This window comes from Schistocerca americana, chromosome 1 (genome assembly GCF_021461395.2).
Source record: "Schistocerca americana isolate TAMUIC-IGC-003095 chromosome 1, iqSchAmer2.1, whole genome shotgun sequence".
Lineage (NCBI taxonomy): Eukaryota > Metazoa > Arthropoda > Insecta > Orthoptera > Acrididae > Schistocerca > Schistocerca americana.
Window position 1 is genome coordinate 648,640,587 of NC_060119.1, and position 24,615 is coordinate 648,665,201.

The following is a 24,615-nucleotide window of genomic DNA, read 5'->3' on the forward strand; positions in this document are numbered from 1 at the left end:
TATGGTCCCCTGAACATTACAAGAGGTGGGTTATGGTTTTTAATAGGGTGTGTGATCACCATGGACAGCAGTGTGCTCCCATGTAGGCTACAAGTGCAGTAAGGAATTCTTCTGGTAGAGCGTTCAACTCCTCCACCAGAAGAGTTGAGAACCGCTGGATGGTTGTTGGCGCATGTGGACATGCCTGCAATATGTGCCCCCAACAAATTCTTCGCGTCCTTGATGGGATTTAAGTCCAGGGAACGTGCAGGTCAGTCCATTCGCCAAATATCCTCTCACTCCATGTGCTCTTCCACCAGTGCTGTTCGATGTGGTCGCGCATTGTCATCCATGAAAATGAAGTGGGAGCCGAATGCACCCACATACATGGCGATGCAGTATAGTTTCACAATAACATTGAGTTCACCATGTTCAAATATTTGGAGGTCAGTACACCTATGCAACAATACGCCTCATTAACATCTGGACCATCAAATGACGATGTTCGACAGTGTTCCCGGTTGCGTCAGATACTCTCATGTGGTGATAGGTGGCAACATGCTTTCAAGTATAGTGGAGAATGTATGGGGTGCACGTACATAACACGTTTGTAGGGCGACTGAAAAATATTATTTAATTAATAATACTACATAGTCGCTATAAGTAACACATTTTTATTAATCTCTTACATCTACGCTATTTATCCTCTGTCTTCATGCTCTCATAATATTTCCTAATGTCGTTTCTGTAATAACAAATCAGGAAGATAACTCACTTTTACAGAGAGATCAGCGGTCTTTGGACTGCTGGGCAATCATTTTGCCACACTTTGCACATCTTACAACAATTAAAGGCAAGACGATCACAGCTCGTATTTTCCTCAATACAGTACTGCATTAAGCCAGGTTCACACAGGCAACGAAAGTATCGGCACAAGTCAAGTCATTCTGGAGTGGCGTTGTGAGCTACCGTTCACACAGGACGCCACAAATTCTTCGTAATTGCGCAGTTTGCAAAATGGCGTCACCTGTCTCAGCTGATTAAACGGCTGTACATATTACTAAATAAGATGTTTAGGAAACATAATAAATGTAAAATATTAATTACCAAAGTGTTTCTCGTCTCTCTTGTCTCGACTACATGTTTTAAGAACCGGTCTGCAGCTTCAAACCAAGCAAGGCTGGGTTTATAAATACCGTCTGTAGACGCACCTCTCTTAAGTGATTTCAGTACTTTTTTATGTTCATTCATGCAAGCATTTCGAATGCTTCGAATTTTTAATTTTGTTTTAGCTACATCAATTCCAGGTACATATTCACGCATACTGTTTATATTTCAATTAATGCAGCATCTCTCAAATTTCTGTCTTTGTATGATTCGCTTTTGTGGTTCCAAAGGCATTCTCGTTCTTGATACACCTCCAAGAATCTCGTAATTCTAGCTGTTGACCACTTTTTCGACATATTAATAACAAACGCACGATCAAAAGCACTATCTGCGAACGAATACGCACTAGAAAGGTTTGAATCCAGCTGCGAGGTAGCAATCGAATGACGTTATTCGATTGTGGAGAAAGCAAAATGGCGCAACAAAGTAGAACCACAGTCTAACATAACAGTCGCGACACTTACTGCTGTAAAAGTTGTTGCCGTTTGACAGATGGAGCGACACGACCGCTCCAAGCGGCAGGTAAGGTGAACGTCAGACGCGTCGTAAGCATAATGTTTGTTTGCATCCATTTCCTACGCAATTTCCTAATTATTCGAGTTATTTTCTTGCCTCCAAGAGTTTGTTTAGGATCAGAAGGCATATATGTTTCTATTAATGATTCTAAAATAAGCGCAAGTATGGACAAAAACCATGAATAGAGTGGCAAGCTACAACACATTCGTGAAGAAACACTTGTGACATTGGACAGAATTGCAGCTTACCATGTTGATGTCAAAAGAATATAAATACACAGATTCACATTTAAGAAGCACAGACATGTACCTCTACATGCAAAAGCGATCGACAGCTCGTTTATCGTTCTGTAGGCCTACTGTGTGTGTCATTGTCGCCTGTTGCCACAAGTACGACCTTAATCTTTATATTATTCTAAGTGGGTCAAGCAACTGCCAAATAGTGGCAGAAATATGCTGAAAACATTATAATGAGCTGATTACATTACATTTCACAAAAAAACAAATATTTGAATAATTTTCAAACAATGTGTCTGTAGACACTTTCCTTGTCCCGTAATAGTTTCGCTCGATCTGCACAATCTGACACTTCACACGCTTTTGTAAGACACGAACAGCTGCACTTAATCTAACCACTTTATCGTCAAAGCACGTCTGTGGTAACGATTCGCACGAATCTTGCACTGATACATGGAGAGCTGAACTGGCTGCTTCTGTGTCATACGATTGTTCTACAGCTTTAGATTGACTGTCGAATCTTTGTGGCAGTTTCCTCTTCATCGTCAGTAGAAGTGGCTTATTTGGGATGTCAAACAGTGTGGGTACTGCATTCCACACGAGTTTGTTATTGTCTGCGTTCATGAACTGGTTTTCTTCGAAATGTAGCGGACAAAACCTAATATTATTATACAGGTAAACTGGGTCTTTCTTCATAAGGTCTTCTTGTCTGTTATTAACTAGCCATTTTCTGCTCCTAAAACGAAACATTTATCATTTATACACATATAGTTTGCAAGTGAATCCTGACGATACAATTTAGTAACATGATGGTATATACCTCTCAGGATCCTTAGGAAACCTAAAAAGACACAGCTGTGGTGTCTTCTTCCTGTTGTTGCTGCAATTTATTGCGCTACAAACGCTCTCGATGGTAAAAATCATTGTATAAATCAAAATAAACAATCACTATTTGCTTTCACGATCGCGCCGAACTCACAGTTCAACCTACCAGCCGCTTGGGGCGCTGCTGGCGCTGGCAACAAAATCGAGGTGAAGTGTCGCGACTGTTATGTTAAGCCCGGTCCACACGCAACGATCTATCGGCGCAGATGTCTGTACATGCAAAAGATCGCTGCAAATGTGGTGTGTTCACACGACACAAACCCCAACCTACTACTCGCCCGCCATCTGTCGGTGTAGAAATGAAATATCAGTGGCAAGCGACTACGCTCCCCGTAAACGTCAAAATTTAAATCAGTTATTTTGAAATATAGAAATGGAGGAAGTTCTGTTGTGGTCTGTCGTCGCAACTTGTGTTGCAAAAAACATTCAGACCAACCGCAGGAAACTGAGAAAGCGGTCAAAATGGTGTAGACAGTGGCTGCTAAAGCGAAAGCAGTTTTCTCACGTAAATTTACTGCGAGAGCTACAGGGCGAGCCAGTTTTGTTTTACATTACCTCGTGTTCCATTTCCTCGCACATTGGCACTCCAATTTCATCTTCAATTGTACTCCTGCTTGGTCTTGGCGTTTCTTGATCACTAAGAAAGACAAGCAGATCAAAATACCATAACGTTGGCTGGTATACTTGATCTACTCCTACACCAGATCTTCTAGATTTCTGAACTTTGGATAACTCTTTTCGGTAAACAATTCGCTGACGGACTTAATTTACTTGACTTGCCTTCGTGAACTCATCCTTCAGGAAAGCGTAAATAGCTTCACATCTGTTGGGTATTATTTCACTCAATGCTTATTTCGATATTGCAGATGAAAATTCCAAATCCTTGTAGCTCCTTCCTGTTGCTAGGAATCTTAATGTTACCGCCAGCCGTTCATGAGGAGAAATTGCCCTTCTCATACAAGTATTTTTTCTCAAAATATGAGGGGTTACAAGCTTTAAGAGATAATTATAAGTTTCGACATCCATTCGCAAATAATTTCCCCAGTTCGCAACGAATTTTTTTATTTTTTATTACCGTTTCTCTGTTTGCCGAGACGTCAACTGCCCGCAATTTTTCAATTAGAGCATTGCATGCGGCTGTCTTTTTGTCTCGGTCACTATATTCTTTACTTTTAATCTTCCACAAACATGGGTGGTTTCTATATATTTCAATGAATTCACTTACAAACTCTCGAGAACACTGACTAGTACCAGCCATTTTAATGCCCTGCGCGCACAAATATAAACACTAGACTGAACAAACAGCTGTTTCGCGCCAGATTTGCGGCGATCTCCTGTCCACACGCTCCAACTTGTCTGCGCAGATGTGGTTTGAACCCACAGATTTGAGAGGTTTCGCTCAAACCTCCAACTCCAACTTCCAGGTTTGCACACACCTCAGGTTGGTGCAAATCTTCTGTCCACACGCAACGATCTGTCTGCGCACATCACATGTGCGCAGACATTTGCGCAGACAGATCGTTGCGTGTGGACCAGCCTTTAGACTGTGGTAGAACCAAGTTCAACTTTTTGTGGCGTGACAAAAGTTGCGCTTCTTAAATGGCGCCACTGAAAACTAGGAGTTCACACATGCAACTACAAAGCAACTGCAGTTCGCCATTAGGAGTGGCGATACTTTTGTTGCCTGTGTGAACCCGGCTTTAGTAGTAGAACACTTATACAAAGCTGGCATTGGTCATGACACAGACTTACGTGAAGTGGGTCCTCTTTGCTGTCTATGTACATCTTTGGTAATTGGTGACACGAGCTTCGGAGCCATGTAGAAATTCTTTGGGGTGTATCGACAGGTTTGAAAACAAGTGTACTGTACGCATGAAGACATAAACAGTCCACCGTTTGTAAATTTTCTTCAGGTTGTAAAACCGAAGTGGGACCATGGGAGTGCCAGCATTTTTTCGGTGGTTGAGCAGAAAATATGCATCAGTCATTGTGACATGTATTGAAGAGAAGGTAACTTCTTTTTCTGTCATTGTACAAATGTTTGTTTGGTGTGACTGCTCAAGACATCACCTAATATGCATACATTTCTGTGTGAACAGGCTAAAGAAATAGACGGACTGAAAGTTGAAGCGGATTCGAGTCAGCCGAATCCAAATGGCGTTGAATTTGATAACCTTTATCTAGATATGAATGGAATTATTCATCCTTGTACGCATCCTGAAGACAAGTAAGTTGCCATGGACTGATTACATTCACTTGCAGGACTTTGCGACAATACGTGTTATAGTAAACAGTCGTGTAATTAGTATGTTAAGTGCCGGCATATTCGTCAACTTAAAAATTTTGAATTTGAGAAACAAATCAAAAACAGTTTTAAATGGTAGGATCATTATGAAAAATATATGAAGTGTCGGAGATAAAGTAAATTGTTAAACTAATATGCCATTTTGTTAGTGGCAAGAAATGAAAATTAAAGGAATCTGCCTTGAGAATTTACTGTGCAACACAAGAGGAGCATGTGTCTTTCGATTTGTTTTTTTAAGTGATAGGGGTTTAATTCGTTGTTAGAAATGAAGCAATTTTGTAACGTAACAATTAGTGGTTTGTACGTAGGGCTGTAAAAATAAAACATTGGAACTCTGCATCTATATTTAGTGTGTCAATCCGTATATATTCGTCATGTACTCATAAAAGGTAATAGAACAGTTATACACAACATGTTACTAATTTTGTTGTTTCTATGTCTTCATTATGTTTTGGAACGCAGGTTGTGGTGTGATGTATTGATCCGTAGTGTAGCTTGAGGCTTAGATTATGTTAAAAAGAGACAGTTTGATTGAGAGTTGGATAAGCAGTATCAAAGACTTTTAGTAATGTGTCTGCAGTTACAACACATTTATTAGTTTTCTTTTACTGCTCTTGTTGGGTTAATCATGGATTACTTCTATTTGGATATGCTGTAAGTTCAGTTTTAGACGCTTTTTTCAAATTTTATAATTCTGAGGATTATGGTAAATTGTTTTCAGATATATTATATATGAATATTGTACAGACTAAATATTTTTAAAGTTTATCAGTAGTTTTCTAATCCTGAGGCTGTTCTGTATGAGGAAACTTAACTATTTCAAAGTCAGCAGCAACGCTGATGGCTAGCTTGTTCATCTACAACTCCTGCAGAACAAGTGTTGAGTTAGATGTAGTGACTCCCTTTTTTTATTGAAAAAGAAATTACATGTGTTCCATGTCAATCACTGTTTTTATTTTGTCTATTTCTGTGGACACTATGCATTTTGGAAGTGTGTATGTGTCAGACGCCTTCTACAGCAAAAACTAAGCACTTTGTTTACTGTTCTTGCAGCTGTGTACTCCTTCTGAAGAAGAAAACTCTTCGGGGTAGGTGGACACTGCACTTCTAATTGTGCATAAACAAAAAATGAAAACAGAATTGGTGTTTTACATACTCATTACACCTGGAAATAACTTCCTTGATGCATACATATACTTGTAATATAATGCCCAAGTGCTGCAGATACAGACTGATAAATCAGATGTGACTCATGAGTTTTGAATTAGTTACACAGCAGTTATGCTACGTATTATGAGTTGGAGGAAGTCACTTTTAATTATGCGATGATAAATGTATGAATTATAGTTGATGCATTTAGAGAATGTGCTTCTGAAGTGCCACAGTTGTCTTTGACATAGTTGAACTTAGTTATCAACTTTTTCATACAGAACTTTTTTAGTCTTTATAACTATTATAATTTCTTTGTATATTGTCTTTTTATCTTGCTCTGAAACCTCTTCCTGTCTGATGTGCATATGAATCACATAATCAGCAAAGTCACTACAATAATTGATGCTGATGTTATAACATGGATTTTTATTGTGACTCGACTGAGACTATACATAAGTGAGGCAGCATGCTATTGTTTTCATATTGCTAGACAGTGTTTAATATTGCCGAATTGTTTATATATATATATAAATGTTGTTTTCCTTTTAATAGGCCATCACCAAAGGATGAGGATGAGATGATGGTTGCTATCTTTGAATGTATTGATCGATTATTCAACATTGTGCGCCCACGCAAACTGTTGTACATGGCCATTGATGGTGTGGTAAGTTTACCAGATGTTATTTACCGTGTGGTGCAAACATTCTGGTTTAATGATTGGGTTGAGAACTGAAATGCAGCCTTATAAATTAAAGTACTCTGTCAAGCAGACAATTATCAAATACTGAAAATTCGGACTGAAACTGAATTAGTCTTACTATAATGCACTATGAAAGGCAAAAAAAGAAAAATTAAGCCCACAGTGTCTTATTTGCAGTAATGTTTCAGATACCTTAGGCATTTTGATGGTTATCAGTGATAATTAATATTAAAATCCTTAATGAAAAGAAATGGAGAAATAGTAGATTGAAGTATGAACATGTTGGAAGTGAAATAGGAGTTGTGTAAGTGATACAAGGGGGGGGGGGGGGCAATCACAAGGAAATTGGGATTCCTCAGATATACCAGTGCTTCAGTAAATGGATTGAAAACCACTTACTTTTATGTTAATAAATGACTGTTTTTAAGCCACGTACATGGAACAACCAGTATCATGACTGAGGAACAGAGACAGTTGGATGTTTGTGATAGGCCTTCTTAAAAATCTTGAGTGTTTCTAAGTAGGTCAGTGGCAGTATGTATGTTTCACTTCCAGTAGATTTTGTTTATTTCAATTAGGAATCCAGATTGAAAATGTACTGAGCTAAGGAGTGATTCTGAAAGACATGTGGCAGATTTTTGTTGTTCATTTTGTGTCCCTCTTTTTTTATTGATATGTTTAATTCTTCCTGGCTATTCCTCTGACCCATTTTCTTCATTCCTGTTCACTTCCTTTTGACAGGCAGACATATTGGATGTCAAGAGCCTTTGGATTAGTAATGAAATTGTTAAAAAAAAATTATAGTAGGCGTATCACCATAGTGGCTAATAGTAAGGACGAGCTTAAAGAATTAGAATTCGAGCATAAAAGTTTTAAGCAATCAACAGAAGCATCTGATTCCACTCATCTGCTTTGACCCATGACATAATGGTGTTCCGGTGTGTGACGTCACTATGAAGCAGAGTTTTTGAGTTGGTTGTGTTTGATGGTGCCTTCTGGTGGTGTATGTGCTGAGTGTAATGTGTTGTATTGGGTTCATTTGAGGTTTGGTTGTGACAGTTGCAATGTTGTTGAGAGTGTACGTAGTTGGTGGCATAATATGGTTTGGAGGCGTTTCCCGTGAGTTAAGGTTTTTTGTGTTTATGAGTTTGGGATTTTTGTTAGGTCTTAGTCATTTCATGTTTGTTGTGTGGGACGAAGTTTAATTTGTTGTATAGTTTCCGTTTTTAGGTATGGATGTGACAGTGGAATTCAATAGTGCATCGTTGCGTGCGGAGATGGGGAGGACATGATGTCTATTATTAAATTTCTGCAGTTATGTGGGCTCATAATATGAGGCTTGTAAGAGTTCCAGCGTATCGAACCAGGGGCACTTATATGTGGCAGTGTCAGCAGGATAACATCGGGCGGTCGATAGGACTTGGTGCCTGGTTCGAGAAATGTAGGTTGGCCATGAGGGAGATTATTTTGTTGGCTTATTACTTTTGTTATAGGTCCTCTACGACTTATCTTAGAAGAAAGATTAAGGAAAGGCAAACCTACGTTTCTAGCATTTGTAGACTTAGAGAAAGCTTTTGACAATGTTGACTGGATTACTCTCTTTCAAATTCTAAAAGTGGCAGGGGTAAAATACAGGGAGCAAAAGGCTATTTACAATTTGTACAGAAACCAGATGGCAGTTATAAGACTCGAGGGACATGAAAGGGAAGCAGTGGTTGGGAAGGGAGTAAGACAGGGCTGTAGCCTCTCCCTTCAATCTGTATATTGAGCAAGCAGTAAAGAAAACAAAGGAAAAGTTTGGAGTAGGTATTAAAATCTATGGAGAAGAAATAAAAACTTTGAGGTGCGCCGATGACATTGTAATTCTGTCAGAGACAGCAAAGGACTTGGAAGAGCAGTTGAACGGAATGGACCGTGTCTTGAAAGGAGGATATAAGATGAACATCAACAAAAGCAAAACGAGGATAATGGAATGTAGTCGATTTAAGTCGGGTGATGCTGAGGGAATTAGATTAGGAAATGAGACACTTAAAGTAGCAAAGGAGTTTTGCTATTTGGGGAGCAAAATAACTGATGATGGTCGAAGTAGAGAGGATATAAAATGTAGACTGGCAATGGCAAGGAAAGCGTTTCTGAAGAAGAGAAATTTGTTAACATTGAGTATAGATTTAAGTGTCAGGAAGTCATTTCTGAAAGTATTTGTATGGAGCGTAGCCATGTATGGAAGTGAAACATGGACGATAAATAGTTTGCTTTATGATTATGTTGCGGAGGACCATTTTGGTTGCAGTTTTTGTTGTTTTGTAAGATGTGCTTCATTTTGTTTTATTTTGTGTTTTCTAAGACTTGCTAAATTTTGGTTTATTTTGTGTTTTTTATTTGGTGTTGGTGTGTGTGTTTGTGGTGGCCAATCCAGATTCTGTTGTTGGTAAATAATTTTTGTTTTGGATTTAATCTGTAGTAATTGTGATGTTTTGTGTATTTATGGTGGGTTGATTGTGTTTTAATTCGTGTAGTGATGATGTCCGATTTTTAGATTGTTGAGGTTTTGGGGTTTTGGTTCTATTTGTCGTAGTTGTAGGTGTTGGTTTTCTGGTGTTCACAGCTGCAGTTGAGCTTTATAGATCAATGGAATTGTCTGATTCCAGTTTTTATAGTTGCAGGTAATGGTTTTTTTGGTACCTACAGCTGCAGTTGAGCTATTTAGGTCAAGGGAAACGTCCGTTTCCATTTTTCGTGGTACAGCTATGGTTCGGCTATATAGGTCAAGGGAGATATCTAATTCCTGTGGTTTTTGTTGGTGTTGCGGAATGCTGTAAATTGATTTCTTGATATTTTCTATTTTGGGATCATGCAGTGTTTTTTTATTGTTTTGTTGTATATTATTTAGCTCGTCACCCCCCCCCCCCCCCCCCCTTTCTCACCGTAACTCCCCCAGCTTCCTGCAGTTGTCCCATTAGTTCCTTTTTGTTTTTGGAGTGACACATTATTGTGTCATTTATAAGTGTTTTGCATTTATTGCCAACTGTATGTAGTGATGTCACAGTCGCCATATTGGATAAAGTGAAAGGAGTGGTTTCTGCCTTGTTGATGGTGTCCTGGGTCATAACAGGCAGGTGGAATCAGACGCTTCTATAATGCCGTCTTAAGAACTATTTGACGTAAATGTGCACTCATTTTCCATAAAGAAAAAGAGAACTGTAAAACTTCAGAAGGGTGTGTCTATTATCTATCCACAATGTTTTTGTTGGTGACACTTATCGTGAACATTCATGGGAAGTTATGTTGGTGAAACAATTGGTTTGTATAGCCAGTGACATAATGTATTTTTTCTTTGGATTGCAGGAAAAATATTTCAAGTGTTTAATGTACTAAGAACTTTAAGAGGTTGGAGACTGTTCACTTAGAAAAATCCTGGGGCTAGAAAACTGGCCATTTGGGCCTGAAAACTGGCCATTTGTGCCATTATTTAACCTTTCGGTGGGCATGCCTTTCATACTGCCATGAGTGGGTGCATTGTGGCTTTTACACCGCAATTAGTATTACATTTTTAACGTAAGGAAAAATAATCTTTATATAATCTCTAGTTACATTTTGTTGGAGAAAACATAACATTACCTGGCTCTATAAACATAATCTTTTATTTATTTGTTGACTTCACAATTCTCTATTATTGTCATTGTAATTTATAACAAACCGATATTCTTTATTGCCTTCATGGTTCTTTTAATTATATCACTTAATTGCACTGATTCATGTGAAAAGATAGTAACAAGGGAACACATTATGAAATGGAGCATTCATAAACTCCCTCTCCTGTTTATGATTGTGAATAAAATAGTCAACTTCCATCTGCAGCTCACACATTGCACATATTTTTTATCTATGACACTATGTTTCTTGCATACATTTTCCTTGCATTTCATATATACTGTTTTGATTCTGCTATTTTAAATACCTGCCACATATGTAACAAATTCCAGATTTTGTTGGCTCCTTGGTCTTCTCTTCTTCGTGCATATACTTGGTCAAGAAGGCGTGAATATCCTTGGGAAGTGTCTCAAGTAACACTCATTGATTCAAATGTTCTTCCATTAGGTCCAGAGCAAGATGTTTGAAAAAAATTCTTCTTTCTTTGTTATCAGGGATTGTTGAATTTGAAAATAATGTTTGCATTTATCCCAGCAATATCTAGATGTCTGTAGAAAAGTGCAAGTAACCATTGTCGCATTATTCTGGAAGTACTGTAGGATGAACACATCTGATCTACAGTCTACTCCTTCGGTAGCATTGTAGTCCAAAGTCACTCTCAATTTATTAGTCTCTTGATATGTTTCATTTGTGCTGTACATTGGTGAGACCATACAAAAATCGTTTTGAAAACTGAAGAGACATGGCTCTACTTCTCGGGTTTTATTTGCTTGGTATTCTTGAGGTATTTCCTTCTTATTTTTTTCATGGTTCCCAAGAAAGTCAAACCTTTGCCAAGGAGATTTTCAGCCAGAGGGTAGCTATTGTACTAATTGTCAGTCGTAAGATTTCTGTTTGTTTCCTCAATTAGTGTCACTAATCTTTGCACAGTGTCATCAGGCTTGTTAGACTTCAGATAGGGTCCTGGCATCTGCTTGCCACAGTAAATTTCGAAGTTCAGGGTGTAAAATGTTTTGGCATCACACAAGGCACAAATCTTGATCCCATATTTTGCAGGCTTATTAGGGATATACTGTACAAATCCGCAGCGTTCTCTGAGAGGATGCAACATCTCGTCAATAGTGACAAACTTGCTGACATTGTAGTGAGCAGGCAGTTGTTGACAAACTCTTGATGGAAGTCCTGAATAGGTGCTAGTTTGTCACTTTGTTTTCTTTTATTCCAGGTACCCAGCCCGTTCGAAGCAGAAAGTGAAAGCTCATATAGCTGAAGAGAGTTTGTAAAATAACCATTCCTGTACCATCTGCATCCCACAGTTCACAGCAATTCATGTGTCCTCCTTTCTTTATACCTACTAGATATAATGCACCTAAAAGAGCCTTTATGTCTGGTTTTGTGATGTCTCTGCAGTCTCGTTCTCTTGAATATTGAACTTCAGCTCTTTTACTATTCTGGATGTATTGGTTTGTATTTTCTACTATGTTTTCAATCATCCCATCAATAATAAATGGTTAAAATGTATTTTTCACTAATGCAAATAGTTTCTGTATCTTTTCCTACGCAAAATTGGTAATCATCTGTTTGTTGTCTCCCCTCTTGAACCAGGTGGTCATCTGTTTCCTCTGGTGATTGTTCGGAGTCGCTGCTGTGGTTTTCTTCTTTGATAACTTCCTCTTCTGACTCAGATTCACATGAACCTGACAATTCTTGTAATTCTTCTTCTGACAATTCTTGCAATTCTCTCTCATAGTCTTCAGGACGTACAGTTAGACGGTACCTGTCAAGTGCTGTCTCTTTCTCAATTTCCACACTTTTGACACCTAATGAAACACGTTTTTATGTTCATTATATACTAATATAAAAGAAAGAATGCCTTGAGGCGAAAGAAAAACCCAAATATAGAAAATACTTACATCACAAGGCGCTTAGCGGCAAACACACTGCAAATGCAACACTCGTGTTTCAAAGAACAATAGTGACCAAACTGCTGAAAGCATGAATTGCACAAATGTAGTAAGTGGTGACATCTGTTGAGAATAACAAATAAATATCTGGACATGGACACAACTGTAACGCTATTTGTGAAACTAACAGAAAACGAAATCTCGTGACTAACTGCCGCAGGTGCGCCCACCGAAGGGTTAAAGCATTACTGGCACATTTTTTGGACCATATTTTGATAAGTAATGAGTAGCTTCACTCACATCTGGGAATAAATGGTAGTCAGTAGAATTGTGCTATAACACATCACTAGTTTTTTCTTCCTGTCCATAATTGAGGTAATATGCTGATCTCTCAATGCTAAAGGTTGAATTGCAGAGTAGTCACGGAGATATGAGTACTGTACATGGCTGGCCATAAGGCCGTGGGATGGCACAGTTTCTACTCAGTAGTTTAGGGGAATAAATCTGCAACTATCATCATCTTCAGAATTGTTGGTTCTCTGGTTTAAACCTCTTCCCCTCTCAGACTATAGTACTGTGTGAACTGTGATTGTTTCTGGGAATGATTCATGTTTCCACCCACCAAGCGAAGTTAGACTATCGAAAGTAACTCGAGATAACTTCCGAACTTGGACAACAGTTGTCATTGGTGTTGACACCTTCAGCTGGCACATAGGATTCCAAAGCTTTTGCCCCAGACACCAAATTGCTCTTCGAGGGCAGTTGCTAAATGTAGAAACAAGGAAAGAAAATAAGCCATTGTGGCATTAAAACAGTGTTTAAACTGACAAAACAGTGACTGAAGCTGACGGCATGATAGAAAGTAAGCCGTGAGCACATCTGTACTGCACACTGAGAAATACCAAAATTCCAGCAGTATGGTGCAGTTGGCACTGGAAATGATATGGTTACACTTTATGCTGCACTGGCTGACTGTGGGAGCGTATCTGTAACAGTGCTTAGAGATTATTCCAACACCCAGGGTATAAAACCGTATGGTCTATCGTGCCCCAGTATGATGGAGTGTAATCCCTTGCTGACATCATACCTCATCCATTGTCTTTCACACAAGATCAGTGTCATAGCAATTTACCCCATAATATGTTGCAGTGTAATAATATAATAAGTCTCATTCACAAATGCCTCTTCTCAAAGTATTTACTTGTCCAGATGATGATGATGATGATGGTGATGATGATGATGATGACATTCAGTGTTGGTAAGGCACAGTGATCTCTACTGTTGGCAGTAGTAGGTAACATTCGGAGTTTCTCTACATCACTTTGTACTAACAAAATGAGATTTGTAAGTGTAGTAAAACTGTAGCAAAGAAGAGTAATTTGTGAAAGTTTTGTTTTTGAACATAATGTACATTGTGTTTGCCACAGTGAAGCAATTTTTTACTCCACCATAAATGAAATACGTCTACAACCTATCATAAGAGCCATTTACAATGAAAGTAAACGCTTGATTTGATTTTTGTAGGGAAGCTAAAACAGCTTTGGTCTAACCCGTCACTGCCTGTACTGAAACCGAGTTTATTGTACAGTATTGCCCCCTGTATATCTAGTAAAGCCAACCAATGCCCTTAAATAGTGCAAGGAGTCCCTTTACCAGTTTTTTGTTAGACAATTTCTTAAGGTTTAGTTGGCCGAAAAATTCTGTGTCTCTTGCTCTCCAATGTCGTGCATTCGAAGATTAGGTGTGACACAGTTTCTTCACTCTCATCACACATCCTACATTTCTTCCATCATACCCATTGTATGCAGGTGTTTTTTGAAATTCCTGTGGCCAGTCATCAGTCCAACCATGAGTTTAATCTCTTTCCTGTTCAAGCCCAGGATTACAGAGCTTCTTTTAAAACACAGCTTTGGTATCATTACCTTATCATGTTTTTGTTTATAGACCTTGCTCCAGTATTCTGCATGCAGTCTTCTAAGCCAGTTCTGTAGTTCTTGTTTGATCATTGTCAGGACAGGTTCATGTCCAATGAATGGAGTCTTTTTCCCATCCTGGTCAGTCTGTCAGCTTGTTCATTGCCACTGATCCCTGAGTGGCCAGGGACCCACACTAGGTTTACCCTATTGCTTCCCCCTAGCTCCACCAGACCCCTGTGACATTCTGCAACAATCTGAGACCTTGTTGCAGGAGCTGCCAATGATTTCAGGTCTGTCAGGTTATCTGAATAGATGTAGATGCTACGGTCCTTGTAACACCTACGCCTATTCTCCTCCACACACGCCCTGGTTGCAGTAATTTCAGCTTGGCATACCAAGGCCAGTTTTCCTAGAGAGCTGGTGCCCTAACTGTTTTTTTCCCCACTGCTCCCTGATTCCAATTATTATATTGTAAGATTTGTTGAAGCAGTTGGGAGTTGTTATATAGTCGGCCTGCATTTCCCCATCCATTCCTATATTTACCTAACTCACTATTTTAGTGTGTGATTGTGGACATCCCAGTGAGATCCAGTTATTACCAGTTTTGAGTGTGTATGCATCAGCTGCTGCCTTCATCTTCATCCAAAGGGGTAGTGGAGGCATGTCCAGCATGGCATCCATCCCAGCAGTTGGTGTGCTGCTAATTCCGCTTGTTATGTCGAAGCAGGCCAGTCTCTGCACCTTAGCAAGCTCTGTAGCTGCAGCTCGCTGTTCTACCTTCTTCCACCACACTAAGGCCTCATAGGAAATACCTGTTGGGGCTTAGGCCCCAGTTTTAGCCACAAACCCTTTGGGTAATCACTAGAGTACCTTTCACCTTGGAGCAGATGCTCCTAATGTGAGGGGTCCATATTAGTTTCTCATCTAAGGTTACCCCTAGATATTTCACTATCCCCTTAACTGGTAGAGTTTCATCGAAGAGCCTTAGATTCCAACTTGAGTGTTGGATATGCTTCTTCGTGAATGGTGCCACAACAGTCTTCTTAGGATTAACCCTTAGATCCTGTTTAGTGCACCAGCCTTGCACAGTGTCCAATGCACCTTGTGTTGTATTCCTAACTGTGTCAGTAAATTTGCCAAGTATTACTATGACAAGGTAATCTGTGCATCCTTGGTAAAAGCATTGTTTGGAATTTAGTTCCCCAATGAGTTCGTTCACCACTAGATTCCATGATAAAGGGGACATAACTCCTCCTTGGGGACAACCTCTAGTGGTGTCAATTACCATCTTTTCATTCATCATGGTAGCCTCTACCTTCCTTCCACTAAGCATGGCCCTAGTCCACCTACATAACCTCTGCTGCCCTAACCATGGAATCGAAGTTTGTGTTACTAAAAGCCCCCTCGATGTACAGGAAGATGCAGAGGGCTATTTCTTGAAAGTGAAGTACTTTCTTCACCCTCCCAACGAGTTGATCAGAGTTCTCTCACATGATTTATCTGGCTGATATGCATGTTGATTTGAATGTAAAGGAGCCCTAATTAGCCTCCTCTCCCCGACATGTACATTAACCAGTTTTTCCAATGTTTTAAGAATGGAGGAGGACAGAATGATTTGTCTCATATCCTTGGCCTTGGTATGATCAATTCTCTCTGGCTTTGTATTAAAAACAACCTTCACTGCCCTCCAGACATTGGGAATGATTTCTACTACTAGGCTAACTCTGAATAACCTGCATAGGACTCTTATAAGATTCTCTCCTGCCGGTTGCAGGAGAGGTGGAAAGATTCCATCTGGGCCAGGTGACTTGAACAGTTGGAATGTTCCCACCGCCCGTTGGATTTTATTGAAGTCGACACACTCTTTGGCTGATTCCCAGTCCTCTCTTTGAGTGCCTGAGAACCATTGTCTTTCAGAGATCACATTCTGGTGTGTGTTATCTGCCAGAGCATATTGAGGAAAGTGAATTTTGAGGAGCAGTTCCAGCATCTCATGTGTTGCCTTAGTGTATTCCCCATCCTCCTTCCTCAACATACCTATTTGGCACTCTAGTGAGGATTATGTGAAGTCTGGGTTGACCAGCTGTGCCTCCACTTTCTCACAGAATGCCTTCCAGGATGTCTTCTTTGCTTGTCTAATTGCAAGGTTGCAGTTGACAAGGGCCTCATTATATTGTGCCCATCGTCCTTTACGTCTTGCAAGGTTAGACAGTCTTCGTACCTGTTTTCTTTGCATTTCCAAGTTGTTATTCCACCAATGCACACTCCTGTTTGTGCACTTCTTGGTGCTTGCGCAGTTGTCCTGGTATGAGGTCACTGTGGCAGAGGTGACAGCCTTTGCTACTTCCTCAAACTCTACTGGATTCCTCATCGAGGTTTTAATTTCCGGTAAGCTTAAGTCAAGGTCCCTCCTATATGTCTCTCAGTCTGTTTTCTTGGGATTCCTATGGACTGTGGTATGTCTGATTCCCATGTCAACCTTGAATTTAATATACATGTGGTTTGATGAGTGTGGCTCTAATGCCACATGCCATTGTTTGTCATAACTGCCCATCATCATGGAACTAGAGATTAAGTCAGTTACTTCTTCCCTTCTGCTATTCCTGAATGTAGGTTCATAACTTCTGTTCAGGACCTCCAAGTTGTTAGACAAGAGAAATTCAACAAGGTACTCACCTCTGTTGTTGGTGTCCTTGCTGCCCCACACTAGGCTCTGAGCATTGGCATCACATCCAACCAACAGTTGGTTGCCTTGCTGATGGCAAGCTTCTGTCAGTCTCCTCACCTCCAAAGGAGGAAGAGAGCTGTCTTCTGAAGAAAGGTTTGCTGAGCCCAAAACTGTTTCTCTCGTGATATCTTCCTCACGTTGCTGCATCCTGATAGTCACCAGGTCCCTGGAGCAGAAATCCATCAATGGAATGAAAGAAATTCCATTTTTCATGAGTTTCTTAGATTTCTAGCCTAAATCAACTTACATACAGTGCCATCTGTATGAGCTCCTCCTGCTGCGAGGTGATGCCTACCAGTGGATAACCATCCTGGATAACTGCCATCTTAAAAACCGAGACTGCGGACCTTTTAATTCCCCCCACTTATGTTTGGGAAGCCATTCTTTTCCTTCATTTTGTTTCTGTTCCCTGAGAAGTTTCCTCCTCTGGGCCGCAGATAAGGGTTTAATGTTAATCTGGTCCAACTTCTCTGTTACAGTTCCCACTTCTTGCTCAGGTCTAGACCCTGATTCAGTAGTGGGAGTGCATTCCATCGGCCCTGACCCCGATGTTTGGGTGTCTGAGGTCTCAGTTTGCCCCTCAGTTTGTTTCAATTTATTTTCGTTTGTCGTATCCATCTTGGTCCCAAAAGATTTGGGGATCTACATGGTCCACACCATGTAAACCCCACACAGTGTAAGGCTACTTACTCAGGGAGGTCGCCTGGTATCCCTGAGGCTCCATTTGTGACACATCTTCCCATCTGCCACGCACCCCTCGGAACAGATTGCATCACAACTTGGGTTGGGGAAGGGAATTAGGTAAGGACTAGGAGTGGATAAGGAAGACAGGATGTTGTAGGTCACTCTTAGTCTGATCCGTCAGCTAAGGCCTTTCCTGCAGTAGGTCCTCTACCTTCGGCATTGCCCTCAGCTTCACACGAATACGCAAGCCTCTCCAACCGCATGGACAGTGCTTCGCCAACGTGGTGTCCCCCGGAGAGGAAGTAAATGCTTAATTTAACAAAGATTTCTTTCCTTTAAAGTCAATTTTTGAAGTTAGCAAATGGAAGAAGTGACATGAGTTAAATTTAGAGAATGTTATTGTCATATGTGCCATGATGATACATAGCAGTAGGTTCATATCTATTTAAGTATAAAAATTTGTTAAAGCATTATACTTTCTTATTTGTGTTGCTGTTATCTAACATAAGAATGCTATTTTCATGATTTGGCTAATTATAGTGGCATATTTTCTACTTTATCATTATTTTTATCTTTCCTACTATGCCATATGGCTTTCAAAAATTGATGCCCAGTGATTGTAAATGGACGCAGTTGTTAGTGACAAATTTGTCTGAAAACTGTAGTCATCATAGTAAATAAAAAAATGTAACATCATTGTTTTGAAAATAGTGGATACAAAGTACGGAAAGATACAGCGGCCATAAGTTTAATGGTCTTGTGCTATATTTGCCAGTTGCCTTTTGGGATTGACGTATTGTTGGATTTCTCTCAACTGTTATCTTCTCAGAGTATTCATTCCTAACACTCATTTTATAGTCTCCTTCAGCACAGGGCTGAAAGGAAATGATCATAATGCCGTCAATCCCAAATCTTAAGATGGGAAGCAGAATTACTGAAACTGTTGTAAGAATAATGTTGAATATCTGCAAATTAAGAAAACAGTTTCCAAAACAAGAAAATTAGCTGTTGCAATCCTGTGAGACAACTTGACAGCTAATCTGGATTTTTTTGCACTCATGCTATTCTGATAATATACTTTAATGTTTTGGAAGCATTGCAGTTGATATTCATGTTTTTATGCAAAGGTTTTTCTAAGTCACAGGAATTTTATTGCTAACCTTGTAATCATCTGTTACTGAGTAGTTTCCATGCAATTTAAATTTCAGGCACCCCGGGCTAAAATGAATCAGCAACGGTCACGGCGTTTCAGAGCTTCTAAGGAAAGTGTTGAGAAAGTTCAAGAAATGGCTCGTATTCGATCAGAATTGGCAGCAAAGGGTTGTTTCCTGCCACCAGAGAAACCAAAGGAGAGCCACTTTGACAGCAACTGCATTACTCCTGTAAGTCACTTTGCAAATGTGTTTTTCATGTTGTAATGTATTTATTTCTAATGTTCGGGCTTATGCTTTTGGGAAAAAAGGTACATTATTGTTAATCTAAAGCTCAAGAATCTTTGCTTACTGTTAGGTTGATGCGAAGAGAATTCACAATTTAGATGAAAAATTAAACCATTCTCTTCCACAGTTGTGTGAGGAAAAGTATGATTTCTCCTGGCTGCAGAATAATGTCATATGAAATTGGATCACTAAGAAAAACACAGCAATTATTTTGTGCAACATTGTTGTGGCTGGAACATTTAGCTTTTATAGAAATGGTGTCATGCAACAATTGCCATGTGTAAAAGTGTCTGGACATTAGAACAGAAATGTGAACTACTGAATAAACATGTTGCACTTGTTATTGTCACTTTTGAACAACAGAAAGATGTAGTTTATTTATTCTGAGTATAAGGGTAAATCCCAAGTGAGCTATCCCTGGATATGCCAGATATTTATAGAGAAGACTGTATCAACAGTAGCAACATCTCCGAGTGGTGCAAATTCTTTGAAGATGGCATTTGTCTGTGCCTTGCTGAAGAAGGAATGTTTGGCTTGCTGATTTGCTGCGTTGTGTGCAACTAGTAACAGCTCTAACACCACTAAATGTCACTGTCATTGTGCAGTGCTTCAGAATAATGAATAAATGTTCAATAATGATTAAGTAAATTTAGGATGTTTTATTCCAGTCTATTCCAACTTCTTTAATCACTGCTAAAAGTCTAGATCAGGCCCAGTGGTGTATTTGTGTGTCTCGTGCAGCAGTGTTGCCAGTGCTTGCCATAAACTATAAAGGGAATGAAAAGAGGTGTGTCAGCTGCTAGTTCTACGCAGTCAGTGAGAGAGAAGCAGACAGACAGTATAGTTCAAAGTAAAGGTTGAAGGAATAGTGTCACAGTCTCCAGTAAGCTTACTATAGGCTCTGAAATCAAAATGCATTTGAAAGAAACAGGCAAAGATTTGGAGAGTCAAAACTATTGATTTAAGTTCAGCAATACTAGTAGGTCTCAGACTAACCACACCTCATAACCTGTGAGCTATTTGGCAAAAAATCAAACATTTGTGACAGTCACAATTATAAATTTAATTGCTGCTCATTTCACTCGTGGAAATTTAGGCTCTTGTGTTATGTCCTAGCCTCACCACAACATTGTAACTCATGACACTTTAAAAAAAAAACTGTCAAATATTTGTGACAGCAGTGAAGAAGATAATGGATTAAATTTCAGCCTCTTGTTGTTTTTGTGCAAATAATGTTTGGGTCAGGATGTAACCACAGGGCAGCGGAGGATGCTGCCATTCATAGGTCAGGAAAAGGTGCTACTTCCTCGCCGGGACATGGGGGGTGGTGGTGGTGGTGGTGGTGTGGTGGTGGTGGTGGTGGTGGTGGTGACGGTGACGACACATGCGATTGGATTTGGGCAGGCCATTAATGAAACATCCCTCATTACAAAAGCTCTTTATTCATTTTAGTGCAGGTAGGAGATTACAGCGTGCAGGGCGTTGTTGTCCCTTGCTGAAATTGGTGATACCCTGGGTGCCAAGTGCTGTAGTCAGCAACTACCAGCTCACGAGCGAGTACAGCGTGCGTCAGTGAAGCTGCCCCCAAAGCACAGCTCTTCCGCAGCCTGACTCACTCATGGTCACCACGTATCACACCCGGATAAGTGGTGTTCAAATTGTAATATTCAGCTCAGACATAGTCGAAGGGTATGCCGGCACTGGGCTGTGATCAGCAACGATACAAGCCTTCAGAAATCTGCCTACAGTAACATAGTGACCAGGCCACTCCCAGGCCAGACTCAAATGTGCGTATTACTAGGGAAGTGGCCACAAGCAGGTGGTAGTCACTCAGCAGGTGATTCAGCATCAAGTCACCTGCGTATGGTCTCCAGCTCAGGCAGTTGCCTGCTCCTACTGGAGACAAGGTCCTTGGTAGGTGACTGGACACCTTATATGGCACTGCAGTCGTCTCCACCTCGAACTCGGTACCTGATGGAGATGGCAGTGGTCAGTATCACATACACACCTTGATACGATCATGTACAGAGAACACTGACAAGCATTGGAAAATGTCTGAGAATGATGGTCTGATTTGGGGAGGGGGGGGGGGGGTTATTTATGAGAGTCTTCTCACCAGTATTCTCCAACAGCAGCATCCTCAGCCCCAAGGAGATAACATTGTAGCAGTTGGGTACCATCTTTGTGTGGTGGTGACTTCATTCGTTCTGCTATTCTTGTTTAGTCAGTTCCTGAAGGAGCTTAGCCGGACCAGTAGTACTGTCGAACTTCACCCATCAGAGGTGCTAGTTAGCTTTTTCCATTTTATCAGCTTCCTCAATAAGCTTTCTTTGTTTCTGAATATATCAGCCTGTGAAACGGTGTCTGGGCTTCAGAGCTCTGCATTTATGTTACAATAACATTTGCTTTTGGACAAATGTATTTATTCATAGTTTTATGAAATGTTTTATATGCTTACTGAGTATCCCATGTTATGTTTTGCTGTTTCTCATTTACTTGGGGTTGTCTTAACAGTTGGCTGTTTGATCTGTTCTAGAGTTTTTTTATGTTCTTTGTTCAGTGATGAAAACTCCTTTCCTAAGAACCCATCTTCAACCTCAGCATCATCTGTTTCAATGACATAATAATGTGGTGAACTGCTTTTTTCTTCACATCTATATCTGCATATGTTTATTATCCATATTGTGTCACTTTCTTAACACTGGAAGATCTCTCGGCTGATAACTTGTTTCATAATAATATTTTTTCCTTAATCTATTTTTTCTCATGTATAAGAAGTTTTTTGTGTCTGGCACTTTTGGTTCCAGCTGATTGCTGTACCAGTTTTACCATTGAAAGTACCTGTGGGAGGCAAAGTTGCTTTGTAAAATTCTGTAGTTTTCAATATTTTTGAGACTCAATTACTTTTATCCCAGCTTTGATAAAAGCATTGCTTTTCAAAAATTTTGGTCAAGTTGTTGTTGTTAAGATTGAATGAGCATTCTTTCAAAAGCTGTGTAAGTAATGGTCTAAAATGAGTCGTATTGTAACTCACCACTTCGGCTGGTGGTTTATGACAATGTGGAAATGTAAACTTAAAATATTTGACAATGTTGGACATGTGTTAAATTACAGCAGCCCAAATTCTAGATGAGAACAGGAATCAGTTGTTAATAAATTCCATTTGTTGGTTTACTTGAGTAAATCAGCTCTAACTTATGACCATGGTCATTTTGAAAACTCTGATGAGATGAAAGTCTCATGGAAATCCCTTGCCTCCATGATACACTGAGGGCATTGCCATCAGTTCTTCTGTAGGAGTTAAAATACTTGGCCATTATATTGACTGCTGTTTTAGTGTTCTGCATTTTGCAATTTCTGGAGGCAATGATGGATTCCTGTTTCCTCTCCATTTCTGATGGTCAAACGATTATAAATCCACACAGCTTTCGTAAGTAAATTGAGTTCTATTGAAATTTCAACTTTGTATTGCCAGTACAATAGATCATCAGTTATGCGCAACAGGATTTTGATAACTGATTTTGCCAATAATTAGTCTTTTATGAAATTGTGTTGTACCAGTGTTCATAGGAATACGAAACAGATCCGCACTGAGTTACACACACAACTGTACATATATATTTTGTGTCACACATCTTGCACATTACAAAAGAACTGACTACATAGCTAAGTTTGAAAAGTTGTAAATGGCCAGTAAAGTTGGTCTACAGTCTATTTTCATAATTTTTTTTCTTTCTAAATCTTGTAGACGTTTTAAACATATCAGCACAGCATCACATAGCTGTATTTTCAATATGGTCGTTTTTCAGCACATTTATTGTTTTTATGCTCCTCATCATCATTTCTAGGATATTGACAGTTGATTACACTAGCAGTTATTTCATCATGTGACAATACTTAATCGCCAGGGTCACCATCACGATCATCATCACATTTGAGCCACTTGTGAATATTTTCTTGATCACATTCTGCTGAAGATTCTTTAATGAATTTAGTCAGCTCAGATACAGATTGGCTGTTTCGTAGCTCTTCTACATCTACATTTATACTCCGCAAGCCACCCAACGGTGTGTGGCGGAGGGCACTTTACGTGCCACTGTCATTACCTCCCTTTTCTGTTCCAGTCGCGTATGGTTTGCACCCTCTCGAAACCTGGACGGCAAGCTACACCGAGATGCAGAGCGCCTCTCTTGCAGAGTCTGCCACATGAGTTTGCTAAACATCTCTGTAACGCTATCACACTTACCAAATAACCCTGTGACAAAACGCACCGCTCTTCTTTGGATCTTCTCTATCTCCTCCGTCAACCCGACCTGGTACGGATCCCACACTGATGAGCAATACTCAACAATTAATATTATATGATCATTCCACTTCAAATCGTTCCGTACTCATACTCCCAGATATTTTACAGAAGTAACTGCTACCAGTGTTTGTTCCGCTATCATATAATCATACAATACATCCTTCTTTCTATGTATTTGCAATACATTACATTTGTCTATGTTAAGGGTCAGTTGCCACTCCCTGCACCAAGTGCCTATCCGCTGCAGATCTTCCTGCATTTCGCTTCAATTTTCTAATGCTGCAACTTCTCTGTATACTACAGCATCATCCACGAAAAGCCGCATGGAACTTCCGACACTATCTACTTGGTCATTTATATATATTGTGAAAAGCAATGGTCCCATAACACTTCCCTGTGGCATGTCAGAAGTTACTTTAACGTCTGTAAACGTCTCTCCATTGAGAACAACATGCTAGTGTTCTGTTTGCTAAAAACTCTTCAATCCAGCCACATAGCTGGTCTGATATTCCATAGGCTCTTACTTTGTTTATCAGGCAACAGTGCGGAACTGTATTGAATGCCTTCCAGAAGTCAAGGAAAATAGCATGTACCTAGGAGCCTGTATCTAATATTTTCTTGGTCTCGTGAACAAATAAAGCGAGTTGGGTCTCACACGATTGCTGTTGCCGGAACCCATGTTGATTCCTACAGAGTAGATTCTGGGTTTCCAGAAATGATACGATACGCGAGCAAAAACATGTTCTAAAATTCTACAACAGATCGATGTCAGAGATATAGGTCTATAGTTTTGCGCATCTGTTCGACGACCCTTCTTGAAAACTGGGGCTACCAGTGCCCATTTCCAATCATTTGGAACCTTCCGCTCTTCTAGAGACTTGCGGCACACGGCTGTTAGAAGGGGGGCAAGTTCTTTCGCGTACTCTGTGTAGAATCGAATTGGTATCCCGTCAGGTCCAGTGGACTTTCCTCTGTTGAATGATTGCAGTTGCTTTTCTATTCACTGGACACTTATTTCGATGTCAGCCATTTTTTCGTTTGTGCGAG

General features: G+C 39.9%; 1 protein-coding gene across 1 annotated transcript in view; it reads left to right on the plus strand.

Annotated features, from left to right (window-relative positions):
• The first annotated feature begins 4,585 nt into the window (after positions 1-4,585).
• Positions 4,586-24,615, plus strand: part of LOC124608105 (5'-3' exoribonuclease 2 homolog) — a 419,776-nt gene continuing 399,746 nt past the window's right edge. The window contains exons 1-4 of the mRNA XM_047139960.1: positions 4,586-4,793; positions 4,883-5,010; positions 6,793-6,904; positions 19,032-19,205. Coding sequence (XP_046995916.1) covers positions 4,719-4,793; positions 4,883-5,010; positions 6,793-6,904; positions 19,032-19,205 — 489 coding nt within the window. The 5' untranslated portion in view covers positions 4,586-4,718. The remainder of the gene's footprint in view (positions 4,794-4,882; positions 5,011-6,792; positions 6,905-19,031; positions 19,206-24,615) is intronic.